At 37.5% G+C, this 17,991-nt stretch overlaps 2 protein-coding genes and 1 pseudogene across 14 annotated transcripts in view; 2 read left to right on the forward strand and 1 right to left on the reverse strand.

The window, feature by feature from the left end:
* The window catches only part of TRIM9 (tripartite motif containing 9), a 263,725-nt gene extending 262,535 nt beyond the window's left edge, over positions 1-1,190 (reverse strand). For 9 of the 12 annotated variants that reach the window (XM_054666555.2, XM_054666553.2, XM_054666551.2 and 6 more), the window contains exon 1: positions 949-1,190. The gene's annotated coding sequence lies outside the window, so the exon portion shown is untranslated. The remainder of the gene's footprint in view (positions 1-948) is intronic. The other 3 variants (XM_016926078.4, XM_009427804.5, XM_054666550.1) reach the window with 2 other exon arrangements.
* TMX1 (thioredoxin related transmembrane protein 1) lies at positions 1,107-17,091 on the forward strand. Of its 2 annotated transcripts, XM_522851.8 has the most exons (8): positions 1,107-1,480; positions 4,899-5,014; positions 6,345-6,390; positions 8,124-8,252; positions 10,353-10,398; positions 10,495-10,596; positions 10,720-10,792; positions 15,388-17,091. In XM_522851.8, exons 1-8 carry the CDS (start codon positions 1,329-1,331, stop codon positions 15,564-15,566), a joined length of 843 nt encoding a protein of 280 aa, XP_522851.2. In that variant the 5' UTR covers positions 1,107-1,328; the 3' UTR covers positions 15,567-17,091. The 2 variants fall into 2 exon arrangements, with proteins under 2 accessions (XP_522851.2, XP_063649459.1); XM_063793389.1 differs by lacking the exon at positions 10,720-10,792 and having other exon boundaries at positions 1,244-1,480.
* On the forward strand, positions 5,133-5,257 carry LOC112205430 (small nucleolar RNA SNORA70; annotated as a pseudogene).
* Positions 17,092-17,991: the final 900 nt, after the last annotated feature.

Below are 17,991 nucleotides of genomic sequence, written 5' to 3' on the forward strand. Positions count from 1 at the left end.
GCAAGATAGTAAAGTGTTTCAAGGGTGTGGTAGAATGGGGCTAGGAGTCATGCTAGATGCATTGAGAAGAAACAATTGGGATTTATCTTGCTGGTCGCTGGTGTCCTTGAGAGGGCTATTCAGTGGAGGGGTGGGGAATGGGACCAACTGGGGTTAGTTAAGTTGAAAAGGTGAGGTAAGATAGTGGCAACTATTTCCTTGAGACTTAGTCTCTCTCTATAGCCCAGATTGGAGTGCAGTGGAATGATCTCGGTTCACTGCAACCTCCGCCTCCCGGGTTCAAGCGATTCTCCTGCCTCAGCCTCCTGAGTAGCTGGGACTACAGGCGCCTGCCACCACGCCTGGCTAATTTTTGTATTTTTAGTAGAGACGGGGTTTCACTATGTTGGTCAGGCTGGTCACAAACTCCTGACCTCAAGTGATCCGCCTGCCTTGGCCTCCCTGTTTTGCTAGGATTACGGGTGTGAGCCACCACATCTGCAACTATTTTCATTTGACTGATGGGGCAGTGCACATTTTGGTTTGCATTTGTATTTACGAATGTTTGAGAGAAAAAACTCAAATATGTTACAAGCCTATGTGTCTGGTTCCATTTTGAAGTACTGACCTAGGATCTCTGTACCTACTGAATTTTTTTTGAGAGATAACATACACCTGAAAGTGCATAAAGTGCACTGTCTTAAAATGTACAGCTTGATCCTCTTTTTAAAAAAATCATATACGTACGCCCATGTAACTACTGTTCATATCTAGATGTTGAACACCTCCAACACATCCAACATAACCATAATGTTCCTCTGCACCTTCCCTGTCTATAATCTCTCAGAAGTAAACCAATATTCCGACTCCTATAAAATCCATTAGATTTACTACATGTTTCAAAGAAAACAAATGAGAACTCTGAAGGACATTTAATTGGAAAACTGCTTTAGCACATTATAAACTTACCAATTTGCTTGTAAACGCTAACCATTTGGCGCCAAAATCCTGGGAGCGTCTTTTAAGCCGTTCTTCCTCAAAGCACCGCCCCACTTTTTACACCACGCCTCCTTTTGCTCTGTTCCTTCCCCCACAATATTGGGGCACCCTAGGCGGTAGAAGAAGCCGCTTTTCTGTCATGCGCATTGCGGAGAGGCGTTCTTCCCTCTTTCCCGACTTCACCACCCACTGGGATCAGACCCCTGTCATGCGCATTGAGAGTCCTCTAGACAGGCGCTCCTCGCAGCACCGTAGTGCGCTTGCGCTGAGCAACCCGCGAGGGCGGAAGTGGGAGCTGCGACCGGAGGGAGGGGCCGCCGCGCTCGCTGTGAGGTGGGCAAGCGGCGGAAATGGCGCCCTCCGGGAGTCTTGCAGTTCCCCTGGCAGTCCTGGTGCTGTTGCTTTGGGGTGCTCCCTGGACGCACGGGCGGCGGAGCAACGTTCGCGTCATCACGGACGAGAACTGGAGAGAACTGCTGGAAGGAGACTGGATGATAGAATTGTGAGTGCGGGGCGGCCGGGGTCCTACGTCCGTGCCTGGACACACTACTTCACCCCGCACGTTCCTCGTGCAGGTCGCAGGCTCCCCAGGACTGCGCCTCCGAGTTGCGGAGCGAGCGTCCCCGACTTCTGCAGCTCCCCAAACTCCTGGGATCTGCCGCCAGCTTGGTCCCACCCCCTCGTCTCTTACCCGTGAATGTTAAGTTTCTTCTGGGGTGCACCCTCGTTTCGTTTCTCGGGTTGTGGTGCGCCCAAAGGGTTAGCGCCAATGCGAATTCTGACATTTTTCATGACTTTGAGGATGCGACTGGGGCGTGGGGAGGGAGGTGTCTGACTAGTGTCTAAGTAGTTAAAGTGATTCTTCATAGACTTCTATACTTATTTTCACCACATTTTACATAAGAGAATATTGAGCAAAATCTCTCCTCTCGTTTTGTCTGTCCTTAAAAGATAGTCTCTTTATGGTGTTGGAATTTGGGGCTTTTAAGCTTTTTTTAATGGATTAGGTACGTTTCTTTTTTATTGTAAATACTGAGTCAATTCCAGTTGGGTTATTTTTAAGTTTTCGTTTTCTCTTTTTGCCTCCTCTTTTGCTTTCTCTTTTTTTCACTCCTCATCTCATTTTTCCTTTGGGTGTCTTTGTAGTGTAGAGAATACCTTGGGTTCTGACTCCTAGGTCTTTGTAAATGGTATTACATTAAAAGATAATGTATTAATGTATACACTCTCAAGAGCGCCAGGTCATCATTTATTGCTCGAACGAGATCATGTATTTTGTGTGGTGATTTCAATTTAATAATATCTGTTCTGCCGCGGTGGGAAATAAAGTATCTGCCTTTGCTTTAGATGCTAAGTCGTTGTTGATGGTGGTATTATACATATTAGCAGTATTTACTGATAATAGTAAAAGCATGATTATTGAGTATTAACTGTACTGGACACCACTAAGCACCTTTACACGCATACCATATTTAATTCCCTACAAATTCTCTATGACAGGTGTTTTTCACGTTTTACAAATGAGTAACAAGATACCTAAATACTTCAGTTGACCTATGCAGATATTGCTGTGCTGGCTTTCTTTGGGTCTTCAGAGTAGGCATACAATAATTGTTGTTAGAACACCTTCTTCTTTAAAAAGGTTCAGCTGGAAGTGGCGTACGCTACCCAGGAGATTGAGGTATGAGGATGACTTGAGCCCAGGGGTTCAAGAGATCCTGGGCAACATAGCAAAATAAATACGTAAATAAATAAAAATGAAAAGACAACAGGGTTCAGGTGAGTGTTTTCTTGTGTCACGAATACAACAAGGGTTGTCAAGTTAAGGAGGCCAGTGAAAGTGACATCCCCAAGGGAGAACCCAGAAGGCTAAATCAGTAAGTCCTGTGTTATTTTTTAAAAAAACAAAACTGGCCGGCGCGGTGGCTCACGTCTGTAATCCCAGCACTTTGGGAGGCCGAGGCGGGTGGATCACGAGGTGAGGAGATCGAGACCATCCTGGCTAACACGGTGAAACGCCGTTTGTACTAAAAATACAAAAAATTACCTGGGCGTGGTGGCACGCGCCTGTAGTCCCAGCTACTCGGGAGGCTGAGGCAGAAGAATCGCTTGAATCTGGGAGGCAGAGGTTGCAGTGAGCCGAGGTCGCACCACTGCATTCCAGCCTGGGCGACAGAGTGAGACTCAGTCTCAAAAAAAAAGTAGAACATTTATATGGAGGGTAAGATAAAGGGAAATTTTCATAGTATGCATATAATCTGCAATTCTGAAATGAATTTTCATTCAGGCACCATTGAAAGCTTCAGGGGAGAGGAACTGTGACACTTTTTTCAGTCATCATCATGAGTAACTTGTTTTAGATCGTGCCTGTAAAATAGTGTTATAAGCAATATATTAAGCAATAGTGATCGTGTGTGTATATGCAAAATACAGTCAAGTATTACTCAAGGATATTTTTTAACTCATTATGGTCCAACTATATAAATACAGCAATCAGAAGTAGTATTAAGGAGAACAAGACTAACAAAACATTGAGTATGAGGTAAATCCACATTGGAGCATCTATCTGAAATTATGCTATAGAGTAGTAGTTTTTCTTTTTCCTTAAGTAGAGATTCTAAAGTAAGTTTTTAGAAAACAACTGACAGCCTGGGCAACATGGCAAAAACCAGTCTCTACAAAAAAATACGAAAAATTAGCTGGGCGTGTGGGCAGGCATCTGTAGTCCCAGCTACTTGGGCTGAGGTGGGAGGATGTCTTGAGCCCGGGAGGTTGAGGCTGCAGTGAGCCCAGATGGCGCCACTGCCCTCCAGCCTGGGTAACAAAGCGAGACCCTGTTTCAAAAAATAAAAAAGCAACTGAGCAACAAAACGAACCTGAAAAAGAAGGACTCTAGTAGTTTTAGTAATAGTCTGCTCCTAATTACAAGTGAATTATCTACAGTAAATCCATTTCTGCTCAGAAGTTTTGTCATGGAGATATTTTCATTGTAATACGATTTATTGTTAGGAGCTTGGCTTTTATACTACCAGTTTGTCTTGTTCTACAATGTCTATTTTAGGAGTTTGGTTTTCATAAAACAAGTGAAGAAAATGTGAAGTACAGAAAGTATAGTTTTGTGTTTAACTGCTTTAGGCTTTATTCTTCCTGGTTCTGTTAAAAAAAAAAAAAAAAGAACAACCCTGTGGTGTATTATAAGATAAAATACAATAAAGTGGAAAAATAAGATCCTCGGGAGATAATACCAGAGGAGTAATTTAAATGCTAATATGCTTGCATTTGTAAATCCAAGGTCTTGGAAACAGGATGACCTAACTGGCCAAGAGTTTTGTTTGGCCTGCTTAGTATTTGTGTGTGGGTTATTTTTTGAGGTAACATTCTCATATAAAAATGCAGCTCTCCATCTTCTTTTAAATATGAATAGCCAGCCTTAGTGTGCCAGCATCCTTTGTGGCAATCCTACTTAATAATGGTTGCCACTTTAAGATGGAATATGTGCTTTCTTATTCACCACAGCCCAGGACACTTCTATTTTTCCAACACCTTGCATTTGTGACTCTGCATTGTAAATTATTAAAATTGGTAAGCTCTAACTTTGGTCTTGAGCTTTCTGGTGGCCACACCGTTAATAGAGAAATGCAAAAGTTTTCTAAAGAGCTGTTTTGCATGTGAAAAAATCCTGTGTCTTATTCTCAGAATTTTATTTGATTAGCATCATCAGTTCATCATTCTTGATTTCCGGATTGTTAGATCTACCCTTAGAAGTTTTTCATCTGCATAAAATTAACCACCTTATCATCTTCAGTGTTTTCATATGAAATATTCTTCATAAATTATACTTTTAAATTTTTTATCCCAAGATAAATGGTCATACTAAAGTGCTTAACTTTTTTTTTTTTTTTTAAATCTGTATTTCTTAGTTATGCCCCGTGGTGCCCTGCTTGTCAAAATCTTCAACCGGAATGGGAAAGTTTTGCTGAATGGGGAGAAGATCTTGAGGTTAATATTGCGAAAGTAGATGTCACAGAGCAGCCAGGTACTGTAAGTCTTTGGTTAGTTTTGTTTCTTTGCTGTTTGGGTTGATATATTTATCCTATTTTCTACATTACATAGTCTTAATTCTACCTTTCTTTAGGTTTTGAAAACCTAACAGTCTGCAGCTAGTTAACCACCTCCCTGCTGGGGGCTCAGTGTGCAATGGTTGCAAAATGGAGATTCCCTGGTTGTGTATACACCTCATTTCTTGAATGTGTTGCTTTAAGGGTTCTTGAAGACATTACCCTCTTTTTATTCTTGCCCACATAACTGCCTCTGATTTGTTGTTCTTTGCATCCCAGGCCCCAGACTAGTATGTAAGATGCCTTTGAGAAGTCCTAGAACACTGTGGTTCAGGTGAACATTGGCCAAGCCACATTTGCATCCATACCAGGCTTCAGAATAAGGAGCATGTGGTTGAGTGTTTTTCTGGAGTCAAGGTCACGTTCCCTGACAAAAGAAGATCTGAATCTCTGAAATTGAGTTTTAAATTTAGTACCTATGATTTGAGGATGTGGGCTCCTAAATATAAAGCCCTCGTGGTTGTGAGGTCAAGTGCACTCCTGACTGGGTCCCTGGACAAGTGGCAGGTCCTGCCCTTAAGGAGGTTCCTTACACAGACGAATCTCATCTTACCGTTCTCGGTAGTCACACTACCCTTGGATTCTTGGCTGTCCCATCCCAAATGGTAATAATAAGTAATATTTATCGAGCGCTTGCCTATTATAGCACTCTTCCACATATCTTGTGTTTATTATTTAATCCTTATACAACCCCATGAAATATGTAATGTCCCCATTTCACAGATAAGAAAAGTGAGGCACAGGTCAATTCTCTGTAATATCAGTGCTTGACACATGGCTAACAATAAATGTTAGCTGCTATTATTTTTGCCTGTCTCATGAAAGATTCATAGTATTTTCCATTTTTAGCAGCACCATAAACTGCCTTTGTTTGTTGAATGTCAAGTGCAATTCCATTGAATTTTAGATCTAAGACCCTATTACCTTGTGCTCTCCCATGAGCACAAGGTGCTCTTATTACTAGTAGTCTTAATTTTGACAGTGATATAAATGATGAAGTTTTTTATTTAAAAATGTATTCAGTACTCTAGTTCTACATACTTTTTAACTGAGATAATGTGCAGTATTGTGTTTTTTAAAGTTGCTTTAAGTACATAATTCATTTTTAAATTATATATTACAAAGCTCAACTATTAGGTATAATTTCATATTCTTTCCTATTAGTATGTATTTAAATAATTCAAAGTCACCTTTTAAGTAGTCAGTGATTGGCCTATGTAAAACCTGCTCTGTGTTCTTTATTTGTAGGACTGAGTGGACGGTTTATCATAACTGCTCTTCCTACTATTTATCAGTAAGTATTTGAAGATTCTAAATTATGGAGAAGGATGCATTATAGTGTAATCAGAAGTAGTAGGCCTCTGGCTTGGATCATGTTGGAAGAGCTGAGGTAATCTCATTATATTCAGCAGGTATTTTAGAGGGCTTGTTTTGCTTAGTGTTATCCTAGGTGCCTTTAGGTAGTTGAGTGATGTGTGAAACAGTCTCTGTTCTCAAAGATTTACAGTTGTTTTGGAAAGTGATGTTCTTGTGAAATGGTGTGATCCTGTTCAGCGTGTTAAGTCATTATGCATCCAAAGTAGTGGTGAGTCCTGTAGGTAATTGGATAAAGGAGAAATCACAGTTACCTGGATTGGTTCCCAGAGAATATGGGGTTTAAATGAAACCTTGGAAGTAGAATTTTAAGAGTGGAGCGTAAGCATTTTATTGTGAGGACAATCTCATAAACAGTCATTAACAGGAACATGTTATGTCCAAAAAGTAGCTAAGAAAGTGCTGTTGTACAGCCTTGGGTAGAGTAATAGGTGACAGTTGGGTAATAAACCAGAATGAGCAAGATTATGTAGTCTTCAGTGTCAGGTCTGTTAGTTTGACTTTATCTTCTAAATTGAGGGTATGAAATCTCAAGTCTGTGTACCCTAACATCATGTAGCTGGTAGGTTAAATACCAGGAGGTACTGAAAATAAGTTGACAATTCTTTGTATTTATAGCTTGCTTTTCTTTGCCCTTTTTTCTTTTTTTTATGTTTTTAAAATTCACCCCTACTCCCTTTACATCTACGTAAATTTCTGTTCACTGTCTCCATAAGTGCTTCTGTCCTGCCCTTCTCATTCAGTCCTTTTCCCCACATGCCCCTTCAGTCTCTCCCTTTGCTTTTCACTTCTTAGTGCCCTGTGACCTTATTTGGAATTTCCTGCCCTTTTTCTTTTAGTCAAAATTGTTTACCATATCCTTTCTCCTATTTCCTGCCTGTCGAAATCTTACCTATGCTTCAAATAATAGCTCAAATGACACTTCACAAAAACTTTGTGTTTTGGGGTGGGGGGCTTCCTCGTGGTTTTTACCTCTGAGTGGATAAAGGGTCCCTTAACCCTACTTAACAGGTCCTAGTAGGGAGCTGATGAGTTTTTGCACTTAAAGATGTTGGAGCCAAGAGAACATTTATGACTCTGACAGAACTTTCTACATTGGGAATGGGAAGGAGGAGGTGGATCTAAGGAAGGCTGCAAAGCTGACTAAATAGTCACTGAAATGAGAGGAAGGGAAGCACCGTACCAGATGCCTCCAGTGATTTAAAGCAGGGTGCCTGAGGTGATGCTATTATAGCCAAAAGTACTAGAAAAATGCCTTAAAATTTTAAGTTATAGCTTAACAGCTAATAATTACTATGTGCCAAGCACTATTCTAATAATTTTTATATAATTCTTTTTATATGTGTATTACACATAAGGCTTAAAAGTACTTTTCTGAGATTTATCTGCTTACTGTATTTCATAGTTTCATTACTTGGAAGAATAACAGTAATTACATTTTAAGGCTTATGATTTAAAAAAAATGTAACCTCATTGTTAAATTGGGGGCTAAAATGTCATTAGTAGGTAAATAGTATAATTTGCTATTAATACTTGTACATTGCTAATGCTTTTGAATGTTAGAATTGACTGTAAAGTGAGGTGAAAAAATAGCAAAATAAATATTAAATTATTTCTCAGTGCTGGATAATATTTAATTCTGTTTCTCTTTAGTTGTAAAGATGGTGAATTTAGGCGCTATCAGGGTCCAAGGACTAAGAAGGACTTCATAAACTTTATAAGTGATAAAGAGTGGAAGAGTATTGAGCCTGTTTCATCATGGTTTGGTCCAGGTTCTGTTCTGTAAGTATGAGGGCTTTTTCTCTTACCCATTTCATAATTAATTGGAACAGATAATTATATTTTATGTAAAGCATTCATACTCAGTTTGTTTCTTGAGCTGTTAAGGTATATCCACATTTATTACATGTTTGATTTTTTTTTTTTTTTTTTTTTGAGACAGAGTCTTGCTCTGTCGCCCAGGCTGGAGTGCAGTGGCGCAATCTCGGCTCACTGCAAGCTCTGCCTCCCGGGTTCACGCCATTCTCCTGCCTCAGCCTCCCGAGTAGCTGGGACTACAGGTGCCCACCGCCACACGTGGCTAATTTTTTTGTATTTTTAGTAGAGACGGGGTTTCACTGTATTAGCCAGGATGGTTTTGATCTCCTGACCTCGTGATCTGGCCGCCTCGGCCTCCCAGAGTGCTGGGATTACAGGTGTGAGCCACTGTGCACGGCCTACATGTTTGATCTTTTTAGTTTGACCTTCTAAGTCAAACATATTTTCATGCTTCTTGAGTTAGAGAAGGCATTTTATAGAAGTAAGTTGTACACCTTTTCAAGAATATTTTAGCTTGCTAGATTTGGTCATATGTATCACCAAAAACTAAATGCCCCTAAGAGTCTTCACAGTGTAATGGGTAAAGCTATCACTCGAGTGTAATAATTTGAATGAATAGGCTCAAACTTGTACTCATGCTACCTCCAGACTTCAATTTGTTTTTTAATGTTCTGTCTCCATGGAGACCGTCAAAAATTGCCGATACCAACTAAATTACATAAACTTCAACTCTTGATGTCAAGCGACTGAATTATGTTTGGTTGGTTATTCCACCTGTCTGATAACTTCTTATATGAATAGTGTGTATAAACGGTGACCATAATAGCGTGCCTAAGCACTGAGCTTTATAGATATCTAGAGGGTAGATGAATTTCCTCGTAGCAACTGGCTATGGAGTGATAAGGATTGGAAGTAGCAAGCATGCTTTCTGCTTTGCTGTTGGAGTACAGGGCCTCACTGGTCATGTGAGAGACCTCTGGGAATAGTGAGTTTTGCTGAGGTCACCATGGACTGATCCTGTGTGGCCATCTGTCTCTTCCTATCCTCTCACCACACTTACCTTTGGAGGATAGGGAGTTGGGACAGTAATCACATAAGAGAAAAATGCTCTAGATTCTGTGGATGGGAGAAAGATTAGCCCTGTTAACGCTCACTCATGGAACTACCATGCCCAACTCAATTTTGGATCCTACTGTTCCTGAAATAAATTACTGCAGACTACAGTGAGGCTATACAGTGCTTGATGTTTCAGTTCCTTGTTGCTCTTCTCACTTGGCTTTTAAACAACAGAAGCAACATGATTAAAATACCTTTCTGTGTCGAACTAAAAGTATAACTGATTTTTGTTCTCTGAAATCTCATCTCATAAATGAATCTTGTCCTTCCAGTAGAAGAAAGTAGTTGCTTGTAAGTCTATTTTCAAGCAGCTACAATTGGGAACTCACAGACCTTTCTTATTTCTGAAGCATGCCTTTTTAAAACTGGCCATTTAATTATGTAAAATACTAATTTTTGCTTATATGATGACTTAGCATTTATTTCCTATGTAATAATTTTGTATATCATTAAAAGATGTCAAACTAATGCTCTTGTAAATTTTAATTAATTTCAGTAAAAAAGAGGGATAGTTCTTAAATGGAAAGAATTGGCTTGACAATTGTTTCCAGTCCTTCCTTTAGCCTCCCTTTGGTCTTGCTTTGAAGGCTTTTAAGGGTGAGTAAGAGTTGCCTTTTCCAACTGGTTTCATGGAACTTGTAACCCTTTACTCAGTGTATTGGAGAAATCATCAGATGAAAGACAAAATATTAACATCAAAACAGTGGGAGAAAAGGAAAAAAATACTGTCAAGTATTTTTATTTATGAGGCTGTCACATGGTAGTGTCAATTTAGAAACAGTTTTCATGAACAAGGCTTATTACAGGCATGAAATCAGTGATGTATCACTAGTCTTGATTAACAGCAATAAAATCTGTCATATTGGGGAAATTATAGAGTAGAAAATAGTATGTATAGACAAATCTGTGTATGTTACTCAGTTTTTTAATCATCTCTTTTATTTTTAGGATGAGTAGTATGTCAGCACTCTTTCAGCTATCTATGTGGATCAGGGTATGGACTAAAATATTTTTATCTTAAACATTTTTACCACTATCACTTTAACAAAAATGAACAGATTTTTAGTTTTTTTTTTTCTTTTGATTTTAGACTTGCCATAACTACTTTATTGAAGACCTTGGATTGCCAGTGTGGGGATCATATACTGTTTTTGCTTTAGCAACTCTGTTTTCCGGACTGTTATTAGGACTTGTAAGTATTTCATTTTTGGAGTGCTAGGAAGAAAGATATTTAAAAATATGATTATTTAAAATAGTTACATTAGCTGTGGCGTATATTCTACATTCAGATTTCTTACAATGTTTATTTTTATAGTGTATGATATTTGTGGCAGATTGCCTTTGTCCTTCAAAAAAGCGCAGACCACAGCCATACCCATACCCTTCAAGTAAGTATATTTTAAAATGTTTATTTTTTATTCACGATAGTCCTATTCATTTCTGTAATCACAATCACACATTTCACAGGTTGCTCTTCCAGCTTAGAATTCTAACTGTGGATTGTTGGTCTTTATCAGCTATGGCATAAAGGAAGGTAGAGGAGATGTATATTTCATATAAGAATGTAGCCCAGTGGATTTTGGAACATTGTTATTTTCTTGACTCTTATATTATGGGGAATTTTAACATTGCATATAGCATGTAGCTATTTAATAATATTTATTTGGTGTCATTTTATAAGTGGAATATATTCTACTCTTGAAGTCTTTCATTAGTATACCGGCCGCCACATTTGAAGATTATTCTTTGAATGCCAGCCAATTGTAAGTTTTTTCTGGTAGGATATTGGGAAAAGCAATCCCTATAGTTGATTTAGGGTGCCACTGACACTGAACTGTACTACAGAACAATTTAAATAATTACAAGCATTTACCAATCTTGTAATTGTACTGTTAATGGAAGCATTTATATTTGCAGTTCTTAAAGAACTTTTACTTATCTGTTACCTCGTTTGCTCTTCAGCAACTCTGTAGTAGAGTGCATAGGTGTTACTGCTCCCATTTTGTACTTGAGGAGACTAAGGTTCACAGTCACACAGAAGTGACAAAGCTGATTTTAACTAAATCAGACTTGTGGCCTGATATTCCTTCATTTATTATGTCTTTTGTTTGTTTGTTTGTTTGTTTTTGAGACGGAGTCTCGCTCTGTTGCCTAGGCTGGAGTGCAGTGGCGTGATCTTGGCTCACTGCAACCTCTGCCTTCTGGGTTCATGCTATTCTCCTGCCTTTCCCTCCCGAGTAGCTGGGACTACAGGTGCCCACCACCACGCCCGGCTAATTTTTTGTATTTTTAGTAGAGACGGGGTTTCACTGTGTTAGCCAGGATGGTCTCGATCTCCTGACTTCGTGATCCGCCAGCCTCGGCCTCCCAAAATGCTGGGATTACAGGCGTGAGCCACTGTGCCCGGCCATGATGTCTGTCTTAACTTAGCTTATTGAGATCAAAATTTCCGAAATGAAGTCTATGGAGATTGAATTTATAGTGTACCTTGTCCTTTCATACTGGTAGGTCATCTTTTCATTTCTTAGATAGTTGCATTGATACTAAAAAGGACATGCATAGGGGATGGAATCATTTTATCCAAAAAGGGCCACTGATGTCTAGGAAAAAAACGTAAGCACAGATTACTTAAAAGACAAATGTATTGTTAGATTTAAGGTTTTTGAAGTGAAATGAATATAAAATGTTTACTCACCAACTTTTAAATTGTGAATAAAATGTAAGATCTAATTTAGTAGATACAAAAGATAAATATATAAAAGTAGCTATACCGATGGTCCCTGACCTACAATCATTCAACTTAAAATTGACTTTATGATGGTGCAAAAGGAATATGCATTCAGTAGAAACCGTACTTTAAAATTTGAATTTTGACCTATTCTGGGCTACTGGTATGGAGTACTTTTGTGATGCTGGGCAGATTAGGTTAGGTTAGGTGTATTCATGTGTTTCAACTTATGTAAGGATAGGTTAGTTGTATTAAATGCCTTTTTGACTTATGATATTTTCAACTTATGATGATTTATCAGGGTATAACCCCATCATAAGTCAAGGAGCATCTGTATTATGTTTTCTTTTTTTATATTCTGTCTTCACCCTCACATAAATCATATGGCTGTCAGAAAATCCGTAGTGTGATAAGTGTGCAACTAGCATTGGATCCCATAAATGTACCAAAGTACCTACTAAGTCATGTGATGTGCAGGCTGTTACTGCCACTGTTGCCAGGTCGTCCTCCCGTCTCCCAAGAGTTTACTTTGGGAGTCTGCATAGATTGATTTCTCTGAGGATGTAGGTGTTGGAGTCTGAGTCATCTTACCACTTAGAGCAAACTTGAGAGTGTCTGAGACTTGCCCGAAGAACTTGTTGAAACAGATTGCTGATTCCCCACCCTGGGTTTTGGACTCAGAAGTCCTGTATTGGGGCCAAGAATTTCCATTTCTTAAAATTCCCAGGTGAAGTTGATGTTGCTGGTCTGAGGACCACTATTTGAGAACCCCTGTCTTAGAGAAAGTGGCTACCAATGGGAAAATCTATAGGCCCCGGGGTCTGAAATAACTTGTCTTTTGGTGTTGACCATACAAACTTTTTAAAAGAATACTGACTCTAATAGAATCCTTTCTGTGCAATATTGTGGAATACGTAACTGGTGTACACAAAGAGGTAAGTGTTCTCAAACAAGATGGGTAAGTCAGTGAATAGGCACAATTTTAGAAACTTTAAAAGAGTTGAACCTAAGGAAATGACAGAGATAAAACTCTACCTCTTTTAGGAAGTTACAAGGGAATTCATTTCTTGGAAATGAAATTTTTAAAATGACTTGGCTAATTAATGTCAAGCTACTTAAGTTTTTCTGTCCTCTATTATGATCCACGGTAAAAGTCACTAAAGAAATCTTTACCTTTAAATGTCTGTTAATTTGGAGGGATTGAAAGGTATAAAGTAAAGGGTTTTTTGAATGCCTTTCCAAATCATTCAAAAAGAAGGCAAGCATGGTCTCTGAGCCAGAGAGATCTGATTGGGCATCCCAGCTCTACCACTTAATAGCAAAGCAGTATGACAGACATTTTTTACCCTCTGAGCGTGTAACCTCCTTTGTGAAATGAAAGTAATTAAATTTGCCCCTTTGGATCATTATGACACTTAGGAGATAGGTATGTAATGCTCACATTATCCTAGTAACATATAATAAGCATTCAGTAAGCACTATGCATATGATTGTGTAATTTATTTTTCTTTAGTAATACAACTGATATTAATCCAGACTTTAAAGTGATATTGCCATGCCGCTTCTGTAATGGAACACATGATTTGAATTGTTTTTCAGTATGTGTGCTTGTCTTGATTTTGAGTTGCTAGGGTTGCTAAGGAAACCCAACTCAATCTACTGTTAAGCAAAATTGGAATTTATTGGTTAATGTAGGGATGAAGTCTGAGGTCAGGGTTGACTGGATTCTTAAGGCTCAAATGATGTTGTTAAGATGCTGTTTCTGAGTTACTCAGTTCTCCACACCTTGACTTGTTCAATTCTCAGTTGAGTGCTTTTTAGAATTTTTTTTTTTTTTAATTTTTCTAGTTTTTTTCTGCTCACAAGGACATCTGGATCAATTTGGCCCTTTCCAGTCACTAGCATAAGGTGGTTAGAGAAAACCATAGTCACAATCTAAGAATAAGAAGGAAATTCATTTTTTTTCTACACCCACCTATTTTTTGGAGAAATTCTGGTGCACTCCGCTTGTGTAAAGGTCTCACTTTTTGGAAACCAGGGTTTCTCAGCCTTGACACTATTGACGTTTTTGGCCAGATGATTCTTAGTTGTGATGGACTGTCTTTTATACACTGTTGAATATTTAATAGCATTCTACTTGCCAATAGGTGTGTAAAAACACCTATTCTGAGGTGTGAAAAAACAAATACCTCTAGACATTGTTAAGTGTTCCTTGAGGAGGGCGAGAACTTGCCCTTGGTAGGGAACCACTGCTGTAAACTAGTATTCACCAGAACCGCCTGGGGTGTGGCATAGAAAAGGGGCTGTTAGCCCAAAATAAAGATGGATGCCAGGCAGACTAAACAACAGATGGTTCATTACTGGTAATTTTTCCCCATGGTTTGTTCTGCCTTATTAACCCATTCCTTCCTTGCGGGTGTCCCCTCCCTGGCCCCACCATTCTTGATTGCCTAGGATTGGGGGCAGTCTGAGATCATTGAACAGAGTAAAGCTCTTTGACCCAGTTCTGTCTCCTGTATCTCACCATGGTGTGCTCTAAGCTTAAGTTAACTAGCAGCTGGCCATATAAAACATCGAAAGGGTGTGTATTTATTCATTGAGATGTACACTTAAGATTTGTACATTTTATTCTTGTAACTATGTTGTAATAAAATCATATATATGGGGGATGAGTAAGGGGAAGCACATTTATAAGACCAGAAGAAGATATGGACAGAAATACAACCTTCAACTGTAAATGTGTGATTTCTGTTCCCCTGGGAACTGAAACAAGGATACTGTTTAAGTTTTAGTATACTTGTTGACCAGAAGTTTAATAGCAAATTAATATGAGATAGTTTTTTTTAAAAGCCAGTCAAATTTAGCAGTGGGGGTTGTGTATCACCATTAGTGACAGTAATAGTAAGTTCTGATAACCTACTACCGTTGGACCAACCAGTTCTTTTTAATGCTGTATATTTTCTCACAACTTCCATATTCACAACATTAATGCTGATTCATTAATTTCAGTTCAGTTTATAAATAGGTGGGTAATTAGAATGACTTTGATAACTAAAATGGCTCAAACAATTTTTATTTTTATAATATTCATGGTTTTTTTGATCTTATCTTGAATAACTTTTTCCTTTTGGAAATCCAAACATGATAAATTTATGCCAAAGCAGTTTTGGGGCATATGAGACATTGTATCTTGATTTTACTCTAAAGCAAATCTAATACATCAACAAAAATACATTTTTGGTCTTTGTCTTTAAGAAAAATTATTATCAGAATCTGCACAACCTTTGAAAAAAGTGGAGGAGGAACAAGAGGCGGATGAAGAAGATGTTTCAGAAGAAGAAGCTGGAAGTAAAGAAGGAACAAACAAAGACTTTCCACAGAATGCCATAAGACAACGCTCTCTGGGTCCAACATTAGCCACAGATAAATCCTAGTTAAATTTTATAGTTATCTTAATATTATGTTTGATAAAAACAGAAGATTGATCATTTTGTTTGGTTTGAAGTGAACTGCGACTTTTTTGAATATTGCAGGGTTCAGTCTAGATTGTCATTAAATTGAAGAGTCTACATTCAGAACATAAAAGCACTAGGTATACAAGTTTGAAATATGATTTAAGCACAGTATGATGGTTTAAATAGTTCTCTAATTTTTGAAAAATCGTGCCAAGCAATAAGATTTATGTATATTTGTTTAATAATAACCTGTTTCAAGTCTGAGTTTTGAAAATTTACATTTCCCAAGTATTGCATTATTGAGGTATTTAAGAAGATTATTTTAGAGAAAAATATTTCTCATTTGATATAATTTTTCTCTGTTTCACTGTGTGAAAAAAAGAAGATATTTCCCATAAATGGGAAGTTTGCCCATTGTCTCAAGAAATGTGTATTTCAGTGACAATTTCGTGGTCTTTTTAGAGGTATATTCCAAAATTTCCTTGTATTTTTAGGTTATGCAACTAATAAAAACTACCTTACATTAATTAATTACAGTTTTCTACACATGGTAATACAGGATATGCTACTGATTTAGGAAGTTTTTAAGTTCATGGTATTCTCTTGATTCCAACAAAGTTTGATTTTCTCTTGTATTTTTCTTACTTATATGGGTTACATTTTTTATTTTTCAAATTGGATGATAATTTCCTGGAAACATTTTTTATGTTTTAGTAAACAGTATTTTTTTGTTGTTTCAAACTGAAGTTTACTGAGAGATCCATCAAATTGAACAATCTGTTGTAATTTAAAATTTTGGCCACTCTTTTCAGATTTTACATCATTCTTGCTGAACTTCAACTTGAAATTGTTTTTTTTTTTTTTTCTTTTTGGATGTGAAGGTGAACATTCCTGATTTTTGTCTGATGTGAAAAAGCCTTGGTATTTTACATTTTGAAAATTCAAAGAAGCTTAATATAAAAGTTTGCATTCTACTCAGGAAAAAGCATCTTCTTGTATATGTCTTAAATGTATTTTTGTCCTCATATACAGAAAGTTCTTAATTGATTTGACAGTCTGTAATGCTTGATGTTTTAAAATAACATTTTTATATTTTTTAAAAGACAAACTTCATATTATCCTGTGTTCTTTCCTGACTGGTAATATTGTGTGGGATTTCACAGGTAAAAGTCAGTAGGATGGAACATTTTAGTGTATTTTTACTCCTTAAAGAGCTAGAATACATAGTTTTCACCTTAAAAGAAGGGGGAAAACCATAAATATAATGAATCAACTGACCATTATGTAGTAGACAATTTCTGTAATGTCCCCTTCTTTCTAGGCTCTGTTGCTATGTGAATCCATTAGATTTACAGTATCGTAATATACAAGTTTTCTTTAAAGCCCTCTCCTTTAGAATTTAAAATATTGTACCATTGAAGAGTTTGGATGTGTAACTTGTGATGCCTTAGAAAAATATCCTAAGCACAAAATAAACTTTTCTAACCACTTCATTAAAGCTGAAGACCAGTATGATTTCTGGTTGCTTTTTTGAAGGTATGCTTTATTACTTTGTATTTAACGATGTTCAGATGAGTAGTTGTGTGTTCCTATATATGTACTTGATATGTGTAATCAAAAGACTGCCTTCTTTTTCTATTGAGATGTTTAAGGACAGTAATGCTCATTAATCAAGCATTTTTTTTTTTAGTGTTCTAGTATATGTGACATTGCCAATTTTTTCATTAGAAAATATGTGACCAGAAAGATTCTATAAAGTAAAAAATCAAAGCAAAACAAAAACCACAAAAAGACCCCTGTACTACAGAAAATGTAAAGTTGGCTGACCAGATAGGGTCTTGAAATTTCAGGAAACATATAATCTCACAGTTGTTAAAGATTGTCACTGTAGACATCTAAGTAATTAATTTTCAGTTAGTAACAGGCTTATAGAAACTCTTTGGGATTATTTACAAATGGTTTAGGAAAGAATAAGGTATAGTAAAAGTAATATCCTGGAGAATTCTGGGCCACCTACCCACCATAATCAATTCAGCTCTACTACTGAAGTATTGTAAAATCTGATATCTAGAGGAAAATACAGTATTCTACCTTACGTTGTGTAAATACTTAATGATTATCAGAAAGACTGAAAAAAGTTTTAATGAAGAATTCTGGCTACATCTAACAGCTGCCATTTACCAAGTACCTACTGGAGCTTTGTTGTTTTCTTGTATTTATTAATTTAGTCCTAATGACAACTGCAAGACGGGTACGCATTGCACATCTTTCAGGTGAGTCAGCCCAGAGGTGTGGTACAAATAGGTAAAATTTGAATCTAATTCTTGTTCCAAATCTTTTTTTGTTTGTTTTTGTTTTTGTTTTTTTTCTTCAGTGTGGGTACATGAAATTCAGCAATCTCTTA

The sequence above is a fragment of the Pan troglodytes genome, chromosome 15 (assembly GCF_028858775.2).
Source record: "Pan troglodytes isolate AG18354 chromosome 15, NHGRI_mPanTro3-v2.0_pri, whole genome shotgun sequence".
In the NCBI taxonomy this organism is placed as follows: Eukaryota; Metazoa; Chordata; class Mammalia; order Primates; family Hominidae; genus Pan; species Pan troglodytes.

Bases quoted from the DNA above. Each gene is read 5' to 3' on its own strand.
- TMX1 (XM_522851.8), top strand. From the start codon at position 1,329: ATGGCGCCCTCCGGGAGTCTTGCAGTTCCCCTGGCAGTCCTGGTGCTG. The intron at 1,481-4,898 runs GTGAGTGCGGGG...TGTATTTCTTAG, and splicing joins GGAGACTGGATGATAGAATT to TTATGCCCCGTGGTGCCCTG. The intron at 6,391-8,123 runs GTAAGTATTTGA...GTTTCTCTTTAG, and splicing joins GCTCTTCCTACTATTTATCA to TTGTAAAGATGGTGAATTTA.